The 24,658-nt window shown below is 36.2% G+C and overlaps 1 protein-coding gene across 2 annotated transcripts in view; it reads left to right on the top strand.

The window, feature by feature from the left end:
• LOC104522987 (kelch-like protein 5) overlaps positions 1 to 23,274 on the top strand; it is a 39,519-nt gene extending 16,245 nt beyond the window's left edge. For both annotated transcript variants that reach the window (XM_010165421.1, XM_010165420.1), the window contains 9 exons: positions 1,225 to 1,361; positions 1,814 to 2,010; positions 9,649 to 9,861; positions 14,005 to 14,191; positions 15,106 to 15,330; positions 15,625 to 15,787; positions 19,201 to 19,413; positions 20,688 to 20,859; positions 22,989 to 23,274. In XM_010165421.1, coding sequence (XP_010163723.1) covers positions 1,225 to 1,361; positions 1,814 to 2,010; positions 9,649 to 9,861; positions 14,005 to 14,191; positions 15,106 to 15,330; positions 15,625 to 15,787; positions 19,201 to 19,413; positions 20,688 to 20,859; positions 22,989 to 23,045 — 1,564 coding nt within the window. In that variant the 3' untranslated portion in view covers positions 23,046 to 23,274. The remainder of the gene's footprint in view (positions 1 to 1,224; positions 1,362 to 1,813; positions 2,011 to 9,648; positions 9,862 to 14,004; positions 14,192 to 15,105; positions 15,331 to 15,624; positions 15,788 to 19,200; positions 19,414 to 20,687; positions 20,860 to 22,988) is intronic.
• Positions 23,275 to 24,658: the final 1,384 nt, after the last annotated feature.

Below are 24,658 nucleotides of genomic sequence, written 5' to 3'. Positions count from 1 at the left end.
ACTACTTTGCAGTTAATTAACTAAGAGACATATTCTTTGTAGTTCATGACTTTGACTATGTAGCTGCAAATCCTACCCATTAATACATGTTTAGACTTACTCCTAGGCACGGGTGCTCATCTTTTCAATAGATTTTACTCTGTTTTGTGGTTCCTGACCTCTGGCACCTTAACAGGCCAATGTAATGATTCAGCGCAGAATAAACTGACATTTCCTGAAGTATTAGATTCATTGGATGGATGCAGATGGACTGGGTAGTGTATTTGCAGTAGGCTCGGTTCTTGGGCTTGCTGTTTATATAGCTCAGTACATATGCAAGTGTATTTATATTTTAATTTCCTCTGAGCAAGACAGCAGTGAACTGCTGCAGCACAAAAATTCATCCAAACCACAAGGCTGTTTCTTGAGGTCTTGTAGGGAGGAGGCCAGCAGACATCCTGAATAGTTATGGTAGGTTTCATACAACAGAACTGTGGGTTGAATTATTCTGCTCCACATGATTTCCTTTCTCTTTCACCGTAGTCCTGTGAACACATGCTGAGGCATCAAAATTCTTGCACATTTTGTGGAGTTATATGTACTCAGTGTTTTACTCTCAGTAATGCAGAGAAACGTCTGTTGTGCATTAACATGTTTACTTACTCAGCATCTTAAAATACTCAGAATTGTTAACAAAAAGCTAAATACATACCCGCAAAATAGATTACACTCTCTGTGCCTTCTCCGTGTTTACTGTGCCTGGTTCTGTAATCAGTATTAGTAAATGAATGCATATGTGTGCACCAAGAGTAAATTATTTTCAAGCACTTTGAAAAGGACTAGTAAGTCATTCTTTCACATTTTAAAAAAAGGAACTGATATAATATAAATGGAAATAAATTCTTTTCTTTTTTTTTTAATTTCCATAATGTATATTTATTCCATTTCCAATTAATGTGTTTTTTGTGAGTTGTTTCTGTGTTGGCTATTAAAAGTCATTGAGCTTTGAAAGGATAATTCATTTACTTCAGCAGCAAATGTAGGTTCAGTAACAGTACTTCATTATTCATAGAGAGGAACCAGAGCATAGAGCAGTTTGTCAATTTTAAAATGTTTTTGTCAGTACAGAGTTTCTTCAAAGGGCAAAGTAATGAATCATAAATTAACAAACATCAGGTTGACTAAGTTTTTGGTTTTTTCTTTTCCTATTTGTGTCTCTCCTTTTCTCCTGCATGATGTACTCAGATTGGTTCTCTCCTCTGTTTCGGACTACTTTGCGGCAATGTTCACTAATGATGTAAGGGAAGCAAGACAGGAAGAAATCAAGATGGAAGGTGTGGAGCCAAATGCTTTATGGGCTCTGGTTCAATATGCATATACAGGTAATTAGAATGAAAATGGGTATTTCATCTAATGAATTGTCCTCCTGTGAGCATTACATTCCATTACTAGATTTCAAATGCTCTTTAGAAATTATTATTCACATTATTTAATTCCTTACAAATAAATAAAAAATCATCATCATTACTGTTACCTGAGGAAACCTGGTAGAATGTAGTTTTTCTGGTAATACTATATTTAGTTAATTAACAAATTTTGTGACTATTTTAAATATATCATGAATGACAAAAAAAGGAATCTTATTAGGATCCCCTTTCCTTACATCATTATAAGTACTAATTTTGAAAAGCTGGTTATCTGTTGCTGAGGATGATGTTTGCTAAGCCTTATATTCTGTCATGTAATCTGTAAATAATTGTGTTGCCTCTGAGTTTTAGAGAATTTAACAAATTATAAGAACAAACTAATGTGATCATCTTCTTAATGTTACTAGGTCGCCTTGAATTAAAAGAAGATAACATTGAGTGCCTCTTGTCTACGGCTTGCCTTCTTCAGCTCTCTCAGGTTGTAGAAGCATGCTGTAAATTCCTAATGAAGCAGCTTCACCCATCCAATTGCCTTGGAATCCGATCTTTCGCTGATGCGCAGGGTTGCACTGACTTGCACAAGGTGGCTCACAATTACACTATGGTATGTTGTTGTTTTAAGTATCATCCACTTTATTTATCAAGGAAAATACACAGTGTTTTCCTGAATAAAGTACTAATGTCTTTCTCCCAGAAAGCCCTGATCATTTAACAAGCAAGAATGCACATATGTTCCCATGATGAGAAATGACAAAATAACTATGAAGTTGCTGGTTTAGAGTTGGAAGGAATTAGGCAAGCATTAATGGTTCCCTGTAACAGTAATAGGATTGTATGATATGCATTTAATAAAATAATTCAAAAGCTTGTTCAGGTTGTTCTTATTTGTGTCAGTCAAAAACTACAACCATAATAGTGGGCAAGCTGCCATAATCTAGTACAAAATAACACATCACTAAATGAAACTGTAGAATTCTCGTTTTGTAATGAGCTGGAGTAATCAGGTTCTAAGTTTTACTTGGGGTGTGAGGGGGGGCATTCATCAACATAGATTCTGCATTATCCTTAATTTCTTAGTAATGGGATGTCAGGATGGCATCAAACAATTTAATCTTAGGTTAGGCAATATGTGACTAAATACAAATTTGCCAATGATATTTTCAGAGTTAATTTATAGAAAGACTGACCTGCCAGCTTAATTGAACTTCATCTTCTTATTAGTCATCCTTTTATTTTAATGTAAAATGTTTTGTTTCCCTTCACATGAGAGTATTTTAGTAATGATATCAGCAGAAGAAGGCAGGAGAATTATCTCTGAGGCAAGTCAGTTCATCTGTTCTTTGCAGTTTTGTGAGGCATTTTTCTCTCTTGATGAAATTTCAGCTATGTCAGGTCTTGGGACCTGAATGAAGGCATATAGATACTGCATAAGAGATGTGGGAATGAAGATAGTACTCACTGTGCTGTGTCGCATGGCGTTGCATTGCCATTAAGCTGTTGGCTGAGATCCAAGAAGTATAATTTCTGTCTTGTAATTAGTATTAGAAATCCATGGCTTTTCCTCTTGCCACCATAGTTTTTGCTTGTTTAAAAAGTCTTCTTTTTTTGTTGTTTTTAATATTAATTCTTCTTGGCTTAAAATAACTTAGACTAGTTATGTATAACAGTTTTAAATAGCTCTTTTTTATATATATATATATATATATGTATGTATGTATATGATACAATGTTCTTCTGCAGAGAGTGGATCTCTCATGTATTTAAAATCATGTACACACTGAAATTTACCAAAACAGGTCAATAAATAGTGTGCAGATTTTAACTTACATGATTCTATTCTTGATCTTCAAACAAAAATAAGAAGCCTGCAATTAGATAGACAGTCAGATGAAAAGATAAATGTGACTTATGCCTTTGAGGAGTCTTAGAATTAAAGTTGAGCATGACAGCTATACAAAATGTATGCAGAAAGAGAACCTCCCTCCTCTGACCTATTTGTTCTTTTTCATCACAAGCATATATTTTGGTCTGTGCTATTGTCATGTCCCTTATAAGTGGACTGCCAAGATGAGAATGGTAATAAATGTTTGACTAATGCATCTTTAAAGATGAATGTTAGGGATTATAATTTTACTGTTTTGACTCACAATTCATGACTTATGGCGGAAAGGGGCTGTGAACTTTCTAAAAACCTTTTTTTTTTTTTTTTACAGCACCTATCTTTCTTTTGTTCAGACCACATACAGTTGTATGCCTTTGGCTGTTGTTTACTTCAATGGCAAAATTGTTGCTTTTAAGGCTTCGATGTGGGTGAAATTTAAATTAGGTGGATTTTAAAAAGCCATTTTCCAAACTAATTAGTTGTGCTAGATGGATTCTTCCCAAGGCCTCTTTTAATGTTGTTTAGTTCCAACAGAGACATGAAATTGAATTTTAGTAATAATGAGTAATAGAGAAGCAGCTTCTTTAGTTTGAAATTAATGTTACCATGGAAACTGCATAGAAATGTATAGTCCAATTGAATCTTCAATTAAAATAAATCCCCAAGTAATTTCATTTGTTTAAAAGCTGTTTGAAAAAAGAAAGTGTTCAACAGTAGGAAGTGCTAGCCACTTGATGCTCTTCCCATTAAGAAATATTACAGCATAAGGGTTAAATGTACCTGTAGTACCTGGAAATTCTGTTGGTTAAAACAATTAATTATTTTTATGCTGCAGTGGGCAGCATAGAACAATGGGGGATTATGCTGAGTGTAGTATATACTTCTGGCTTTTCCATGTAATTTTGGTTCTTTTAAAGCACTTGAAGTAGAAGGTAATGAATAATACAAAATACTTATATTTTAATTTATATACATTATTTTCTATGAGTTTTTCTTTTCCTTTGACAGAAAAAAATGAGATTGCCATATAACTGTTTTTCTGCAATTAAAAAAACTTCTCAGTTTTAAAAGTTTTTGTCACATGCCATAATTGATAATCATCTTGCCTGCTTCACTAACATAGTTCTTTACATGAAGACTAGAATTTCAGATAAAATGAGCATTTGGTTAAACTGAAGGACCAGTCAGTGAGTTGTCCCAGTAGTCTACCTCTGTTAGTAAACCTGTTCTGTTTGAATAATGTTCATTAGTGTCATTGGAAAGCATTAGCATGATTTTATGGCATGATTTTAATTGCATAATACAGTGCGATTAAAAAAATAAATTATTAAGAAGGATTTGAATGTTGCACTTCATATTAAAGATGTAGATGTATGTTATGCTAAAAGGACTTAAGTTTTGCATTACTTTATTGCTTACTGTGTTGACAGCTGATAAGTAATTTTTTCAAAGATAAATAATTAAGGTTATAATCAAAACAGGTCAGTTTTTGACATTGCAAACTAAAGCTTGAAAAATCCTCAGGATGCATTAAGTGAAACATGAAACAAACTGTAGTGATTGGTAGTGGATTTAATGCTGTATAAAGAGCAACTCTGATTTTTATGCATCAGGGTTTTAAAATACAGTTGACAGAATAATGAGATGTATCTGGGTGAAAGTATCTTTTGTAGAAAGGTTATCTTGTTTTGCTGTAGTTTATATATAGTGCTGGGGTCATACAATTAGAAATTTAGGAATTTTATTCGGCTAGCCAGTAGTACATCTGTTCACTTTAAATTGTGAAGTTTTGCACAAAATGCTTTCTGTGCATTTTTCCTGCTGTCTTCACAAAGTCAAAAGAAACAGCCCTTTTGTCATCTTACTTGTTTGAAACAGTTGATAGTGTACCTTGAATGAAAATCAAGAGCTCCTCTTCCACAAAAAATTAAACCAAAGGGAAGTTAGTACTTTCAGATGAGGAAAAGCTAGTCTGTGTTATTTCCAGAACATGGAATACCTGTGGTGGGTAATGAGGTGTTCTTAGGTAATTGTCAGTAGCTTCTTCAGTAGCTAGATTTTAATTTCCTTAATTACAACCAAAAAAAGAAAAAGCAGACATTCTAAGCATTGTACATGATAGTGCCTGAGCCAATCCCTGTGTAGATAGCTTTGTAATCTTTGTTGCTCAGTTCTGTTTAAAGCAGAGTGAAAAGCCATTTTGTCTTTCATCAGAAGTCTTCAGAAGTACGTGAGCAGTGATAATGTTGTAAGACTCAGATGACGTTAATTTTAGAGTTTGGGTGATTTCTGAGCACAGCCAATGGATGTTTATAAAATGAAAAACTTAAGAGATAATAGAGTCTCTTATCCTCTGTAAGAGACTGAGGCCAAGCATAGAAGCTAGAAATTTTGCAGTAGAATAGATGTGGGACACTTAGATTTGCTTTCTTCTGTTAGGCAGGAGTTGGTTAACAATATGGAATTTATGATTTGGGACGAGGAATCAAAGAGGCATAATTATCTTTTTTTTCTTGCAACAGCTAGAACAGTTTGTTCTTTTGGTAGGGGGGAGCATGAAAAGGGGAGAAATTTCAGTATATTTTTGTCCAAAAAAGGGCCAGACTCAGAGATTGTGTTAGTACCTAAACCAAGGATTTTTATATTCTTGCACCTGAAATTGCAGTCCAAAATATCCTACTGAGTAATCACCTGACCTGGAAAATACTATTTCAATTCTTTTCACCTGTGAAAACCTAAGATATTTCTGTCTTTCAAGTTGCTTAAGTTCTGCCTAGCACAATAGATCAGTACTGCCTTGGCAAGAATAAATAGGTTTCTGCATGCTGCCCAGACTGTTTTGGAATCCAGAAACTGTGCAGAGAGGAGTCAAGCTACAATAGTTGTACTCTAAACAAGCCCTGGGCACACCAAAAGCATTAGGTTGGTTTATCATTTAATGCAGCAGTCAAAGCTGACTAAAAGTAAAGTAGCTGCCTTCTGACATCTTTCTGACTGTTAATAGTTTGCCTGGAGGTCACATGGCTCGGTTCTTAGTGAATTCATGCCTCAGTTGACCAGCTGAGTGAAGCAGCCAGTAGATAAAATTACATTCCCTGTTTGTTCTCATTCAGATCCTGTGAGTCAAGCATCTCTTGCTTTTCAGCTGCCTAGGTTGAGAGTTTAAACAAAGCCCTGTGGTTAGAGCTGCCTGTTGGGCCACCTCAGCATCTCAGCCTGCAGGTGTTCTGATGCTCTCTGAGGTTCTAATCCTGACACAGTGCAGCGGAAGACTAACTATCTCACTGGCTCCCACTGCACGGATTATGTGCTACTTAGAAGTAAGCATCATGACTTATCTTTTGTGTGCTCCTAATATTTTTTTTGCCCTGTATCAAGTCCAGGGCAGACCTGTGGTTAAGAAGATCAGTATTATTAGCTCTGCAGTTGCTGAAGGGTGAATTTAAGGTTATGATGTGAATGAGCAGTGCACAGCATTGAGCACAGGGACTGCCTGTTCCTGTTTTAGCTAATACATAAACCTCAGGCTACTCATTTGGTAAAGTTTCTGAGCTCTCTGAGGAGCTAATTTTGGGGGAGGGGAAACTTTCTTTTTTTTACTTTCAGGACCAGAAAGCAAGGGACTGAAACTGCAGACCATTTGTTCTCTGAAATATCCTGTTCTTCCACAGAGAATTCCCATAAGAAGAAGGAAAGAAAAGGCTAATGAGGAGGTTAAGAATGCTAGGAGATACACTGGCTCCTCCTTTCTGTCTTCAGAATCTCTGTGTGTAGAGGAAGAGGAATTGTCGGATTCTGATTATTAAAAAACCCCAGACGTAGGCCAAAGAGGCTCTATTCCCAGTGGAATGCTTTGATACTAAGCTCAAAATGAGTCTCTGCTTTAAAAATAGAATGGGAGCAAGAGGAAGTTGAACTTGTTCCCATCAGAAAGCAACTGTCTGCAAGCAACGAGGAGGAAAATCAGGCTTTTTACACACAATAGCTGTTGAAGTATTGAAATCCAGTTGGAAAAAAGCTTTCAAAGAGGATCCCTGACTGACTTAACGCAAGATCAGCTTGTCATTGCCTTCAAAGACAAAGGAAACTTCCCATGCAGGTGCTTTCCGCTTCCTCTTCCTGTGATATGGGTAGACAATATGGAAAGTTTAAGGTAGTAAGGGTTGGCTTTTCTTTTTGTCAGTGCTGACTGCCTGTTTATTCAGCAAAACTAAAAGCACAGCTCCAGCTGGCATACTCTCTAGGACAGAGAATCAACAGAAAATCAGCAGTGGAAAAAATGAACTCAGTGGAATCTGAATTTCTGTGAACTGCATGTTTTTGATTGTTTTTCAGCTTCAGTTTTACTCCCAAGCATTCAATATCCAAGCAAAATAAATAGCAGTGCATGTGTAGTGCTACTAAATATTGGTACAGTCCTTTCACTATTTTTAATTTCTGTATTTGCTCATCTTCTTAACTTTCATTTTGTAATACAGAGAGTTAAATGAATTGAGGAGGAAAAGACAGTTCTATCTCCCTTCTCATCTACTACAGTTTTCACTTGGAAGCACTACTTTTGTGTAGCAAATTGGATTTCTCTAGTATTAAAGCTTTTCTGATATTAAATGTAAAATTTTCCGTTCCGTATTTTTTCCAGGAATACAGTTATGCATACAGATAAGACTTTAAATTATTTTCCTAATTTCAACTCCAGAGTTACCTGTGGAGTGGAGTCACTTTGATCCTTCCCTTTACACATCTTGTAGCCATCTAATGTATGTGTGTCTTTTATATAAGGTGGACTGGTTTACACCTTATTAGTTTTTTCCTCTTTGCTCAGCGTTCTTTAATTAGTTAATAGTTTTGGAGTACTGAGGTGTGGTTTTGAAATTATTAGACTAAGCAATAAAAAAGAAGTGTTACCTCTTTCACTTTGTTGTCATTGTGTTCTTTGCATATGCAACGCCAAATTGTACTGTATGTTTTTGTTGCCATTTATATAGTAAATTTGTACCTGTTTTGCAGTGCAGGTCCTGCTTCTGCTCACAAGTTTCTCCCTGGTTATTTGACCTACAAATCCTATTTTTTCCCAAAATGTATGTGCTTCTAATCCATAGTTTCTTCATTAGTGTGCAATTCTTTCTTTTTGAATCATTAAGCAAGATACTAACTAAGGCTAATTTTTATATTAGGCCCATTTAGACTTCCCTGTCTGTGGATCTAATGTACTTTATCCTCCAGGTGTTTTGGAGATAAATGTGATTGCACAGCAAAACCAGCATCCTATTGGCTCGCTATCTAGCAATCAACAGTGTGTTTGTAATACTGTTTTATTATCGTGAAGTTACTCTCAATTTGGAGTAGGAGGTTAACTGGGGTTTGAGCTACCAAAATAAAAGAACATGTTGTGATTCATAGACTGCTTTTACTTGTCTTTCCTTTACTGCCTTGTAGAGGTGTATGGGGAAAGAAGATAGACATGGTTTCACTTTTTTCTGTTACATTCAAGTTTCTCATTATAAGTTCGTAATGCTGATTGTTTTTCTACTACTTTTCTGCTATTTCTGCCCAAGTTCATGAGAATCCTTACAGAATATTCTGCAAGTCCTAGTATTATGAAGTAATAGGATATCAGTGTCAGAAATTTTACATATTGTCACTTCCCTATTTTGAAGTAAGGCTTCATTGCCGGAAATAACAGGATGCAAGTTAGAAAATTGAATCCTATCAAAGTAAATATTATTAATAAAACAAGGTGTGTACATTATTGTGGATTCTTTGTTATGTTTTACTCCTTAGTCAATCAGATCAGCTGTATAAAACCTACAAAATAGTAAAATAAACTTTAAGTAGTCCATTTAAAATCAACAATTAAATTGTTGGTGGTGTTTATTTCCTCTGAAAACTGAACGCCATAGTTTAATCTAGCAGTAATGAAATGTTAGATGTGCCCGGTAGTTGTAGCATGTTGTGCTCTTTGCTTGACAAAGCCTTTTGCATTGTAGTCCACAGCAACAAGCTGCACCTTTTATTTCTTTTAAACTATACTTCAGAAAGTGTTTCTTCAATTTGCAGTGCCAAGATAGTAACACCCACAACCCATTCCATAGCTTGTTTCTGTCCGTATACTCCTCCCTCAGTTGTGTCAGCACATCCATCTGTGGAACTGAATTACAAGAGCTGGGGAAATGATCAGGGGTCAAAATAACTCAGTACATTTTTATCTTACTCTTTTCTTTTCTCCCAGGTCGGTTCTCCAGTGCACAACAGAGAGATGGCGTGGAGAGAGGGAAAAGAGGGGAAGATATAGTAGGAGAGTTCCATAAAATGTCTTCAAAGTATGATGTCACCTGTATTAAAAATACTTTTCTTTTTCAGGAAAACTTCATGGAAGTAATTAGAAACCAGGAATTTCTATTACTGCCAGCCACTGAAATTGCAAAGCTTTTAGCAAGTGATGACATGAATATTCCTAATGAAGAAACTATACTGAATGCACTACTTACGTGGGTTCGACATGATTTGGAACAGAGAAGGAAAGATCTCAGTCAACTCCTGGCTTACATTAGACTGCCTCTGCTTGCTCCACAAGTAAATTGTTCAATTCCTCCCTAGTTATGCCATGGTTACACTGGACATGATATCTACAGCATCAGTATATAGATAGTGACAAATCATAAAAGCGTCAGGATTCTTAATGATTTGGATTCTTAGAGCTGCATATAAGGACTTAGCATGTTGTATAGGCATGACAGTTTGTGTCTGTTTGTGAACTAGGTCATATTCTGATCCTAACCAGAGATCAGTCAGGACACAAGAAGGGGTGGAGCTGCTAGGAAGAAATTGCTGCTCTTGCCTAGAAAAATGCTTGTGAAGGGATATGTTTGTCACTAGAAGGTATCCCCTTTTTAAAATTTCTTCTTTATGGAACTTGCACAGTTTATTTGGATCATTACATTTCCTTCATATAACTATAGAAAAAATCTCTGTCCTTGAGATTTAGGAAATACAATTTGAATAAATTATTTGGAGTGATTTTTCTTCTATTGACTCTTGATAAACTCTTTTCTTCTGTTAACTCTTGGGTATATTTTGTTTTTCCCAATCAATACTTTTTCTCCTTCTTGGACATTTAGACACAATGTTGAGGAAGACTTGAGCTCAGCTTGTTTAAATAGTTGTGAATTACAGTTTTCCTAGTCCTGTAGGAATGAGTACTCTTGTTAGTGTCATGTGTAGCATTGTATTTGTTATCTGATAGCATGCATGTAAACTAAGATTTGATCCCCACCACCTCCCTTTTTTCTCATGTGCTAGCCTTCCTTGCTGGACCTTTGTTAGTAATATTTAAAACTTAATATACAGTCAAAGGATTTTGCTTTACAGTTTGTTTAGTGATAATTACTCTATTAAAGGAAGAAAATAGGATTTTTATGGAACCTAAATAATAAGTAGAATTCATTAACACAACAAAAACTGAGGGCTTCATTCATAGTGATAAATCACATACACAACATTCTTTGTGTTACCTCTAATGTGGTATCCTCTTGCTGGCTAGTAAGATTCACTAGCAAGCATTTTAGTATTAATATTTCCATACTGATTTTTTATTTATGCAGCAGCAGGATTTTCTCAGTTGTGGCCTTGACTCTGTAACACACTTTTTCTAAAAACATAATACAGTGTAAACCAGTTGACATGGAGGAAATCATTCTTTTGTTGAGCATTTAATTGATAAAAAGAAATACGGCAGTAGTTACTTAGTTACTTAATGGACTATAATTAAAACATCTTTAGAAACTGAAAGTACAAAATTTATACCGGAAATAGGTATACCAGAAACCAAATTATGTCCACTCAGTAGCTGACTAGGAAAACAGCAGAATGAAACACAAAACCAATATCATATTTCACTTACTCGAACTTTAACTTGTCTTCTCCAACTATATACTTCTGATTCTAATAAAATATTTTTCTGTTGCCTTTTTATTTATTAGTTTCTTTAACAAATTAAAGTGTTAAAGTTGTGATTTTAATATGGCAACAATTACTGCATTGAGTAAATTGGTTTGAAGTGCTAAAAACAGTCTAAATGTTTTCAGAATCATGTTCTGCTTCACAATCACATGACATTAGGCAACTGATGGCAAGCATAACATAATGAAAAGGTTTCCAATTTTACGGTTGAAGGGTTAAAGCTATTTGAAAGAAATGAAATTAGAAAATTGAACAACTTGCTAAAATCAATAACACTGCAAGCAGAGATGCAGAGAATATTAGATTAATACCCTTTAAAAAAAAACAAACTTTGGGAAATAGTGTGAAACTGGAAGCAAAAAATCATAATGAATTGTCAGTTTTATTGGTTGTGGTTTTATGCATCTCTTTGTACATAACCTTCTGTCATCTCTGGTTAAAGCAAGCAGTGTCCTAAATATTTCTAAGTCTGTCTTTGTGCTTACAAAGGCTAAAGATGAATATTTTCAGCTTCTTAAGCTGTAAGGTGGCAAGTCTCCTTCTCTGGAGACATTCAAAACCTGCCCGGACACCTTTCTGTGTGATCTCATTTAGGTTCCTGCTCTGGCAGGGGAATTCGACTTGATGATCTTTCGAGGTCCCTTCCAATCCCTGACATTCTGTGATTCTGTGAAGTATTCCATCTCTGATAAATTAATAAAAAAGATTAAGCAATTTCTGAGTTACAAGATGGTTCCTTTTTGATAGAAATTCTTAGTACTTAAGTATCTGCACTACCTTTCTCTTCATCAAGTTTCAAATGGCTGTATTTTTATGCTAACACATACATTGTAACTGCTCAGTTATAAATGCTTTTAGCACAAGGAGCTGTGTAAATGATAAAACTTTGAAATAATTTGCTTTCATTTAAGTAATCCCATTTTAGGTTCTTTGACTGAAGAATAGTTACAGAAAGTTGTAATACAGTAGTTATTTAGTTTCAAGAGCCTGCAAGTTTTTTGGGTACCAAAACAATCTTAGACTGCATTTCTTTTTCATTGATATGAAGTGACTTTTGGAGATTAAGACTCTGTGCTGTGAGAAAACTTCTTTTTACATTTGAGGGATTAGAAATTGGAGAAAATGCAGGTTGCATCTTGTTGTTACATAACATATATACACATGGTCTTGCTTTAAATATTAAATGCTGCTTATCTAGCATAAAAATATATTAGAGGTCTGAATTGGTCTTGTTGTGTACAAGCCTTAATTTTCATGCACACAGCTGTGACAATGTTCAATATAGTATTTATTTGATTTTTTTTTTTTTAACTATGTGCAATTTTATAGCATTGTGTGCTGGTAGTTAAAAGACAGCTTTTAGTTTACTATTTTATAATCAAAAAGTGTCCCTGTGAAGTGATACTAGTGGTAAGTGGTGCTTTGGGTCGAGAATAAACAATGGGAAGTGCTGATAGTAAAGAATGAAAATTAAGTTCCCTGTGCTAATTAACATAAGAACTTTTTAATTTGCAATTTTAAATAGAATCACATCATTAGCCAATTACAGAAATACTGCAGAAGTCAGGCTCAGCTTTCTGAAAAGTTGCTGGTGAAGGGGCTTTAAGAGTTCTGGGGTTTTTTTATTCTCTGTGTATGTTAATTATGTTTTCTGTGTTAGTTTCTGTTGATTTGCCTGATACAGAGATGTTCAGGCTTAGCAGTCTGTATCTCTTCTGGAACCATGGATGTCCTATTTTCCACTTTGCAGTCCTAAAGCAGCTTTAAGCCAGGGGTATACACACCATATTACTACTATTTCATAACGAGTCCCTTTAGTACTCCTGATTACTAATTTAACAGCAATTTTGTATCTGTTATCAGTTGACTGTCAACAGCTCAACAACGACATCTCATTCTGGTTTGTGGATTTCTAATATTCACAAAGTTGGAATTGGATTTTGTGATGGCAGTTCAACAGAATTTGCCTTTTTCTCATTATTCTGACAACTGTCCGAGTCCCAGTGGGGCCCTTCACTTGCTTTTTTTTTCTGTTACTAAGGCCATGTCTAGCAGCTCAAAGAATGCTAGTTGTCTAGACTTCTAGTAATTACAGTTGGGACACTCAACCTACTAATATGTTTTTCCTGCAATCTGACAAATATGGAGTACAAAAGACTCCAGAATCTTTAAACTTACTAACTTTTATTAGTGGTTTTTACTTAACTTGAATTTTATTTAAGTCAGTTTTAAAATCTAACACGTGTCAAACTTGCTTGCATCCTTATCTTAAAAATTTTAACAAAGGCTTGGATTAACTGATATACTGTGATCTGGGTCACTGTCAGAATGAGGAACAGAATACATATTAAAATATTCAGCCTGTGCCTGAAGCAGCTTTTACAGGCCTCTGGATTGGCTGGATTCAGGAGTAAGAGTGTGAGGTTAAACTGACTTACATATCCAGAGCCTGATGCCATTTCCTTGAATGAATTTGTAGTGGAACCGGAACAGGAGATTTTTTCTTCCTTTGGACCATTAAGCTTAAATCATCCATTAAGATCAGATGGCCTTCTTTTTTTTCTTTTTTTTTTTTTTTTTTACCTAATGGCTTAGCTTATGTTTACCCTAGTCTTTTTATATGACCATTTTGAAAATACATAGATTTTAATTCAGGCAGTGGAAGTCTCTGAATAAAATGTTGTCTTGTAATCTTGATTTTATTCTTCGTGTGGTTTACAGCAATACAGCTTGTTTAATTTTCTTTCTTTTTCACAGTTTCTGGCAGATATGGAAAATAATGCACTCTTTAGGGATGACATTGAATGTCAAAAACTCATTATGGAAGCAATGAAGTACCATCTGTTGCCAGAGAGACGACCTATGTTGCAAAGTCCTCGCACCAAACCTAGAAAATCTACAGTGGGCGTGTTGTTTGCAGTTGGAGGAATGGATGCAACAAAAGGTATTAGCTTATATAATGATTAGTTGATGAGCTAACTGATTTGGTTCTTTTTAAAAGAAATGTTTGATAGATGTTTTTGAATTTAAAAATTAGTAAGTTGTAAAGATTCTGCAGTATAGAACATGAAATGTCTTAAATGTACACTGTTTATTAAGTTAAAAAAACCTTTATAGCTTTGATAATACTGGAAACATTCTGAAAGCTAGATTTATGATTGATTTGAAATTATCAAGGGAGTGTCTGACTTTTGAGTAGTGAAATGTTGAATTGAGTGAAAACTAATCTTTATTTACATGAGTGGGAAGTAATTCGTAAAAGGAAGAAATGACAGAAAGGGCACAATGGTGACCTGCATACACATTAAAAAAGAAAAAAAAAATCTTTTTTGACTAGTTGTTAAATGGTTCTGTCAGAGCTACTTGGATTTTCTTTTTTATAGACGCTTCCATACTGTTTAATGGTAGTTAAAAGGGATCTAGCAAGTTAGAAAACTTATGGCAGAGAAAGTGTTTTCTTTCATTTGTTGTTTTAAAGTTAGCACTTCTAGTGCTAACTTCATGTCACATAGCTTCAGATATTTTTCCCTAATATTAGAAAACAGTTGATATTGAGACATAATTGCATTTCACAATGGTTGTTTTATATTCCTAACATTTGTATTTCTAAAGGCTTGATTCTGCAAAGCAGTTAAAATCCTACTTTTTATCTTGAAAAGCACTGAGTAAGTCCTCCTTTATAACGGTGCACTTAATTCCTGAGGAAGTAAAAAAAACTATATTGTATACATAGAATAAAGAACATGCTGCAGGTTGTCATGCAGTCTTGTAGGATCAACATACTGCTGAAATACAAACTAGCCTAATAATTCAGACCTTTTATATATATATATATAATTTGCATATGTTGTCATTCAGGAGCTACAAGCATTGAAAAGTATGAGCTTCGTACCAACATGTGGACTCCTGTTGCAAACATGAATGGACGAAGATTACAATTTGGAGTTGCAGTCTTAGATGATAAATTGTATGTTGTTGGTGGCAGAGATGGACTGAAAACGTTGAATACTGTGGAGTGCTACAACCCTAGAACAAAAACTTGGAGTGTAATGCCACCTATGTCCACACATCGTCATGGTCTTGGTATGTAGAGTTCTGTAAGGGCTCAATGTATATTTTTAAAAGGTTATCTGTTTTAGGATTGGTCAAAAAACACTCAGAAATTCTAAGTTTAGAGGGGTGGAAACTTTGTTTTAATGCCAACTGCTTATTGAATGTTTTCCTCCTTCAGATTATATCGAGCATTTCCTTCCAAAAGGAAATTTATTTTTATTTGTTTTGAAATCTTTTGTGGCGTACACTGGACTGTCACTAGGAAAATGTGATCTTTTTTCCCCCCTATCCAGAAGTGATTATTTCTCATATCTGTTTCTTTAGGAGTAGCTGTGTTGGAAGGTCCCATGTATGCTGTAGGAGGACATGATGGGTGGAGCTACCTGAACACAGTAGAAAGATGGGATCCCCAGGCTCGTCAGTGGAACTTTGTAGCTAGTATGTCAACTCCAAGGAGCACCGTTGGTGTAGCAATATTAAATGGAAAGTATGTGAAGGCAACTTCTGTTTTTTATCTCATTATTTTAATAGTCATCCTAAATGACTATTAATAATTTCTCTTGATAGATACTAGTTGATAGCATTAAGAATCAGGTTTCTTCATTCACAGAAAAGATACTCTATTGACTCAAGCAAGCTTCCCCACAGCATCACAGTTCCCCTCAGTGTTGCTTATGAGACTAGTCCATCTCTATGGACTAATAAGTAGTTGCCATCTCCTTAATACAGAAAGGAGCAAATGGTTGTTCTTTTTCACTACGACTCCAGTGATTTCCTCTTACTGTGATAGTCTGAACAATCAACTTCCAAAATTACTGTGAAGTTATGGAGGAATACTCATGTTAGATTGCATTAACTCAGAACAGTAAACTCTGGCAGAATTAATATAATCTGGAGTAGTATCTGAAATTTCTACAGCTGTTTTTCAGTGAAAGTATGCCTAATTCCTAATACAAAGCATATTCAGACAACTAGGTCATTTTATGTTGCAGCCACAGGAAATGGCTGAAAGTTATTTCAAGGAGTTCCCTAGTTCATTTTGCTACCCCAAAGCTGAATCAATTCTGTCTAAAACACTCATAGCCAGAGTGATCTTGTTCTTAACCTCCAGTAGTAAAGTTTCTGTAACTTCCCTAAGCAGTCTGCTTAATTATTAATACATCTGTGAAGTTCTCATGTCAAGTCTTAAATAGCTTTTGCTGATTTATATTATTATTGTTTGTACCATCTGAAGTGAACATGGAAAAATGCATATTTTCTTTCCTATTTGCAACAGCCTTTTGTATTTAAAGACACATCCCCTCAGTATTCTGTCATCAGGACTGAATTACTCCAGCTCCTTCAGTTTTTATTTGTAGTCCATTATTCCTATACTTTGAGTGATTTTCATTGTTTTCCTTTGGGCTAAGTGTAATCGTTCTATAGCATCTCAAAATAAAAGTGGTACTTGAATCAAGCTATTACAAACGTAAAGATAAGTTGGAATCACAGAATCATAGAACAGTTTGGATTGGAAGACACCTCTGGAGTCATCTGATCCAACATCAGCTCAAAGCAGGGCCAAACTTAAAGTTCGATCTAGTTTCAAAGTTAATTGAGGTAGCTCAGGGCATATCTGAGTTTTTAATATCTTCAAGGATGGAGATGCAGCTGCCTCTCCAGGCAACCTGTTCTGATGTTTGACCACAGTTGTATTGAACATTTTTCTTCTAATACCCAGCTGAAATTTCTCGTGTTTGAACTTGTCTCTTTTTCTTCCTCCTTTCACTGCATACCTCTGAGAATGATCTGTCTTCTATATAACCTCCCATTAGGTGGTTGAAAACAGCAGTAAGATGCCTCCTTGGCTGTCTCAAGAATTATTAACACTGCACAAAGGCAGCTCTCAGCCTCTCCTCATATGTCATGTTTCCTAGGTCCCTCATCATCTTAGTGACCATCAGCTGGACTAGCTCCAGTATGGCAAGATCTTTCCTGTACCGAGAGCTCAAAGCTGGACACAGTATCCAGAAGCAGTCTTATATGTACTGAATAAAAGGGATTAAGTATCACTACTTCAAGTGCATACTGCTGACTTCTTGTCTGCCAGGACTTCCAAGTCTATTTTTGCTCAGCTGCCTCCTCTCCTGTCAGCTCCCAGCCTGTACTATTGCATGGGAATATGTCGTCCCAGGTACAGGACTTTGCATTTGCCTTTGCCTGAACTGCATGAGCCTACAGTCAGCCCATTTTTGCAGCCTGTTTTGAGCTGTCTGAATAGTAACCAAATGCTCCAGCGTATCAGCAACTCCCCTTAATTTGATATTATCAGTAAACTTGCTAAGGCTGATTTCCATTACATCTTTTAGATAATTAATGAAGACATTGAGCCACAGTATCAGCCTGGGATGAACAACACTCGTAACTAGCTGGCAGCTGGACTTCATACTGCTGATCACAGCCCTTTGAGCCCAGTAGTCTTTCCAGTTTTCCACTAGCCTTGTAGTGGGCTTATCCAAACCATATTTTGCCACGATGGCTACAGGAATACCATAGTAGACAAAGCTAACCTGATTTGCTGAGTACACTCTTTTGACCACGAATGTTCACTTCCTGCTTATGTACTACCTGATGCATCTCCTTTGAGCTCATTAAATACCATAAAGTAGCAAAAAGCTTTTCATACTTGGGGTTGGGTTTTTGTTGTTGTTGTTGGTTTGGGTTTTGTTTTTTGGGTTGGTTTTTTTTTTTTTAGACTATTAGTCTCCTGCTAAAATAGTACATCTGAAATGCACCTACAAAGGGTCCTGTCTGGAACAAGTCAAGGAATGAGTGGAAATGCTCACTGGGTGCAGAGAGGAGGGAAGAACTTGAACAACCAATATCCTTCATTACATTCCTTACATTGAACAAGTTGCGTTATTAAACATGGGAACTTCCATGCAAATGTATGTTTTTAAAAGGCTGTTAAAATTATTACTGAGAACTATTAGGTCAACCATATTTACAATATGTTTATATTTCAATTTGTTGGTCAGTATATTAAAAAAAACCAAACAACGGTGTTTCCTGAACGGAGGACACCTTGAATAGTGCTTCACAGTAACTGTTGTAAATTGTTCACACTATCATCATATACAGTATCTAATGTTTATTTAATTATTTAACCATATTATAATGTGCCTTACGCTATGAAAGGATTTAATTAATGATATTTCAGGTGATCTCTCAAACTGGACTCTGCGTTTTAGAATGTTTTCTGAGTTCCTAACTTTCCAAATAACAGTGCTGAGCATTTCTGCTTCTAAACATAGATTGGTCATAAACTCTGTGCATAAACTGTTTATCAAGTTTGATTATTTGATTAGTTTTAAAGATTCATCAGTGATGGAGTGCTCCTAAAACCAATTTTTTCCTTCTAGCCTTTGCAAAAAGTTTAAATCCTTTGTTAATACCAAATGCTAGAAACCTTTTTGTTAGAAGTGAGCAAACTAGGCCACCTAGTGGGTGTGAGGGACTTAACCTAGTTCTGCCACTCACAAACTAAAGCCGAGGTCCGGAAAAATACTTGAATGCCTAAGATAAGGCAGGGCAGTTGTATGCACAGGTCCACTACTGAATTTGTCCCTCTGACCCTGCTAGAAATGGGCCTTTGTCTGTCAAGTCACAGAAGTAATTTTGAAACTGTTAATTATATGCATAGGTTGGAACATAAAAGCTGTATTGTATATATCAATCGTTGATCATGACACTAGGAAAAGATTGTAGCAAATTCTTATCTGAGTTTTTACAATACAACATTCTGTTGAAAGTCTCCTTCTAAGCTTCCCTTTTTAACAAACTTTAAGGTCCTTCATATATCATTGGAAACTTTTGTCTTGTTCAGACAATATTTATTTACTTTTATTTTTTTCCTTGTAGGCTTTATGCAGTTGGTGGTCGAGATGGAAGTTCTTGTCTTAAGTCAGTAGAATGTTTTGATCCTCATACAAATAAATGGACCCTCTGTGCTCAGATGTCAAAAAGAAGAGGTGGTGTAGGTGTAACCACCTGGAATGGGTTCTTGTACGCAATAGGTGGTCACGATGCCCCAGCATCAAACTTAACGTCCAGGCTGTCAGACTGTGTAGAAAGGTAATATCCTGATGAAGACATATCCTGCTAGTAATTCTAATAGTGCTACTCTGTAGAGTGATATGTGGAAAGAGCTGTAAGTAGAAACCCAGTAAAATAGCCGTGTTATTTTTAACATGAGCAGAGGAAACTTATGTATAAAAACATATTGTGTACTCATAATATGTTTCAAAATGTTGCTGAGACAGATTATTTAAAGTGAATTCTCCCTAATGCACTTCATCTAGAATTTTTTTTTCTAACAGTCTCATTGAATTAATTATGATTGATTATTGATAACAACTTGCAATTAAGTGCTCTTAAAAACGGAGCAGAACTTCTTTCACACAAGAAGTCTGTATCGGTTCATATTATAATTTTGAAAGGAGATAACAGGATTTGTGGATCCTTAAGATATCCTGTTCTTTCTTGTATCCCCTGATGACACTGGAAAACTATAATGTAAAAAGTTGGTATGTCTTTACATAAAGTTATTAATGAATGACTGCATTACAAATTGCATAAGCACATGTGATCTATAAAATAATTAAAAATTACAGTAGATACTTCATAATGCACTGCATTAAGTCTTCGCTGGCATTTCAAGTATTTCTGAAATGTGCTTTAATTCTCTTCCTTCTCCTCCTCCCCCTCAAAATGTAAAACTTCTCTTCTTTCCCGTTATCTGCCAACACTTACAGTGATTCTTCCTCACCGATCTTCTCCTTTTACTAAATGTCTTTATGCTGGGAGATGTGATGCGCACTCTACCTAAAAAAACAAACAAACAAACAAACAAACAAACCCACACACAAAAAAGACCAAACCACAAAACAAACTGAACCACCACAAAACATAGCTGTAGTTTTCAAGCTTTCAGTGTCCTAATAGATCCCAAACTACAGAGTGTGGCCCATACCACTTAACGTATGTAAGTTGCACTAAAAAGACCTCAGAAAGGTTTGTGGATGCGAAGCTACTACAGTGTAGCAGCAGCAGACCTGTTTCTGGAGTACAATAAGAAATTTAGTAAGAGCAGCTGTAGGTATAAGTATGTGTTACTAGATGGAAAGCAGCACAAAGTAGATATGTACTTAGTACTGACCGCATTACTAGATGACTAAAGAAACTTTTTAAAAGACAGCATTTGAGCAAAAAAGTCCTTTGAAATTAACACTCAAATCTGTGCTGTCCTAATAATGCCTGTTTTCTACTACCTTGAGAATGTCAATTCCAGTATGTTTTTTCTGTTGAATTTTGGCAACAGTTTTAGAGCATAATATATTCTCTTTTAGGTATGATCCAAAAACAGACATGTGGACTGCTGTGGCCTCTATGAGCATTAGCAGAGATGCGGTGGGAGTATGTCTTCTTGGTGACAAGTTGTATGCTGTTGGGGGATATGATGGTCAGACATACCTTAATACAGTGGAGTCTTATGATCCTCAAACAAATGAATGGACACAGGTATCGTTTCTGATCAGACCATAAACTACTATTTATCCTGTTATTTCAAGCATGCTTCTTTTTACAAGGAGAATTCGAATACTCCTTCTCTAAGAAGCACTTTCTTACTAGTCTAAGTCTCCCTCTTTTTTTTGCTTTATCTACCATCTTGAGGTGATATCTTGGACAGTTGTTAACTTAAAAGAAACTGCCCTTTTCTTTGGCACAAGTATAGCTATTTTCTTTGACAATTTCAGCTACTGTTAATAAAATCTATTGAAACATTCCCCAAACTGTCACAAAGGGTTCTGTTTACATGACTTCCTATTCTGAAGATAAATTATTAATATAGATTAGTTGATTACTTTTAGCTCTAATGTGTCTCTCAGCAAGTTTATAAATTTCTTCAAGGTTTTGGCCATTTTTTCATAAAGAATACCTTTCTGATATGAATGCTATGTGCAGTGTATGCAACTTTCAGGAAGCCTTTTCCCATTTCTCTTCACCCAGCTCAAAAGAGGGGAAAAAATAATAATAAAAAAAAAAATCTTAAATTCATGATCAGAAGCAATTACTGTCAATTCAAATCTTGGTTACTTTTACCTCTTTATAGCTCCAGGAATGTGCCTCTCTGGGAAAAGCACGCGCAAGGACATCCTGGCATACTGTCTTTTGGTAGCTACTGCCATTTGAGATACCCTAAAGCATATACACCCACAGAAGGCTGGCAGATACAGCACGGACTTTATGGGAGACTAGGGCCCTTCTGGAGTCCAGTTGTAGGCCAGGATGAATGTCCAAGGTTATCTAAAAGAGCATTAGACACCACTATTCAGGCAGCTGAATTCTGACCTCCTGAATACGCTGTTGCAGTAATAGCCCCAAATTGCTAATCCAAAAAGAGAACTGATCTGCTCTCTCTCAGAATCTTTGTAACACAGAAAACAGAGCTGTCCATTTCCCCCCACTTCATACTGCTGTGATATCTTAAAACATAACTCGTCTAGGAGGCTTCTCAGAGCTTGGGGCCTTCAGTGGCACAGTACTGGTAATGATAACCCATGGCATTACCTGTCCTGCTAAAGCAGGGCAGCGGGGGGAAGTGTACCAGAGGAGAGAAACAGTGCTTCTCACTGTTGTGTCTGAATGAATCTCGCATGATGTCTAGGTGGTGACCATCTGTATGTACCTTTGTATCCTTAGCTTTGACCCTCTATATCTCACTGAATCCTGTGATCCCAGTATATAGACATACAATAAGAAATGAACCCTTCCTAGAGGGATTTGGAAGTGTCTGTGTACCTTCCTTCTCTCTTGTTACGTCAGCAGTCTGCCACCACTTCAGTCATGCACAGCTCCAAAGAGCATAGTGGCATTTTCTCAGCTGAAGTTTTTCAGAGCCACAGATGGCTCAGGGTAAGTCTGTTGTTCCTGGGGAAAAAAAGAAATAGGGGAATTTGCATAAGCAACCTTTTTTGTCTTCAGGATAATCTCTGTAGCATTTAATGTGCTGTTCACACACACTCCAATGCTATGAAGTTTAAAAGGGGGAGCCAAGGTGAGTGTTAGAAACTACCACCTTCTTTTCAAGTCCAACAGAATCTCAGCAGAAAAAGGTCTTGCCAGAAGTAACTTCTGCTTACAATAAAAGAATAGAGACTAGGAAATTATTTTTATTTCGAGAACTCTTAGCAGCATTTTACCAAATATTCAAGTAAAAATGAGAGGTTGCCCCTGTCATGTTTGGCATTTTCTGTGTGAGAGAAAAATGCATTGTTTTGACAACCATTACTCAGTTGTTGGACTGTCTAGCTCAGGTGTCCAGTTTATACCATAACAAAGGATTGTTATTCCTCTAATACCAAGTAATTGAAATTTTCAGTAAGAGTTGTTTCATGTTCTTGGGGTTTGCTATTGTTTTCAAAGTGCTTCACTATTATATAAAGTTTTTCTTTGGGTTCTTATCCAAGTTTTAGACCAGTTTGCTATTTTTTTATGTCATGTTAGCAATGTGAGTGATATTGACACTCTGCTGCAGCTGTACAACTATTATTACAAGAAATAACTAAACACTGACAGTTTTAGGGAGAAAAAATTACTGTGGACTGCATTTATCTCACAGATTTTTTTCCTTCTGTTTTTCCTTTCAGGTTGCACCGTTGTGCTTAGGAAGAGCTGGAGCATGTGTTGTGACTGTAAAACTGTAAATTATTTTCTCTATGAAGGTGACATTCTCCTCCGTAGACTCAGATATTTTTTTTCCTCAAGCAAATTACCAGTGCACCAAAAGGTGCAGGATATCTGCCATGGCAAAGTGTTTGGTCTTACACTAACACATACATGTTGCTCTTACGGACCAATATTAAGCACTTTTTAAAAAAATAATCTTTGTTACCCATATGTTACAAGAATTCTATTTGTAAGAAAATCGGCTGCAACCAGCCAGTTGCCAGCAGAAGACTTAGGTTTAGGAAGTGTCAAGACATGAGTAAACTCAGTAGTGAACTCACTATAATAATTAAATGATCCAGGCAGGGCCTTGATCCCCCAAAGATGCAGAGGAATTATGCTATAAATGGGTGTGCTTCCACTGATATAATTAAGTCTATCTCTGGGTGAAACAAGTTATAGGATTGGACCTTATATATTTAATTTGCCTATAATAAACATGTTTAGCTATAGGCATCTGAACTATTATAACGCAGGCTGAACACCCAATGCAAACCCTTGTAAATGGCAGGTGTAATGCCTGCCTTGGAAATGAAGTTGTGTATTTGGTGAATCTTTTGCACTTTTATCATCATTCCTAGTTTAGCAAACTTTTTATTTAACCAAAGCCTTATTTTAAATATTGTCGTCTTATGCTAACAGAAATCTGCTATTTAATAATTTCTGCTGGAGATTTTTTGACAGCCAGTGTAGTTTTTAGATTTTTTCAAAGGTTTTAAATGAGATGCAGAACATCGTACCTTTTTCTGTACTTTGGTTCTTATATTTACTTTACTACTTTTAAGGAAAAATCTATAGGCACGAGTTATTGGAAGAATGCTAAAGTGTGATTAAAAGTTAACCAATTTAAGTTTAATATTTGCACTTTGGAGTTTTCAAAGCATTCCATTACATCTAGACTAATTACATTTTGTTTTATATAAGGCTTTGCACTAATTTGAAAAGTATTTTAGAAGATGGAACAATTGTTTGTCTTTCTAGTAAGGCTACTTCAAAATGCAAAGGGCCCGATCCTGCCGGCTGCCTGATGGCGCCGCTGGAGCCTGGAGCCGTAGGTGTGCCTCGCAGGGCTGTATCACATCAGTTACCTTATTTAACTGTTACACAATTATTTTAATTTCCTGTATAATTTGCCTTCTCGAAGCCCTGTGATGTTACACAGAATTGCTTGGAATGAATGGTCTGAATGTTCTCGGAAAGTCTTTTTGCATTTGCTTTTTCTGTGCCTTGTTCCTTATGTGTCCGGAGCGGTGGGTACCGCGCCGGCGTTCCCCACGGGAGAGGGGAGAAGGGAGCGCATCCAGTGTTTTCCCAGACCCCGAGTCCTTGTACATCTGTAATTTTACATGTGTTAACGCTCTCGGTGAACTATTTATTGTTTCAAGAGAAATTACTAAGCAGTGTCCCTTTGTGCTGTCTGCAGTCAATACAGCGACCGGAACCGCAGTGCTGCCGGCTTATTCCCCTTTCTGTCCCCGCGTCCGCGGTGTTGGGGCCGCTGGTGTCGGTAACAGCACCGCTCCCGTTCGGGGCTGCACAGCCGCGCCCCGCAGGCTGCCGCGGGCGGGGCCTGTTGCGGGCTGGCCCCTCG

This window comes from Antrostomus carolinensis, unplaced genomic scaffold, assembly GCF_000700745.2.
Source record: "Antrostomus carolinensis isolate BGI_N321 unplaced genomic scaffold, ASM70074v2 scaffold16603, whole genome shotgun sequence".
In the NCBI taxonomy this organism is placed as follows: domain Eukaryota; kingdom Metazoa; phylum Chordata; class Aves; order Caprimulgiformes; family Caprimulgidae; genus Antrostomus; species Antrostomus carolinensis.
The sequence above is the reverse complement of the archived record's forward strand: the minus strand, read 5'-3'. Positions and strand labels throughout refer to the sequence as shown.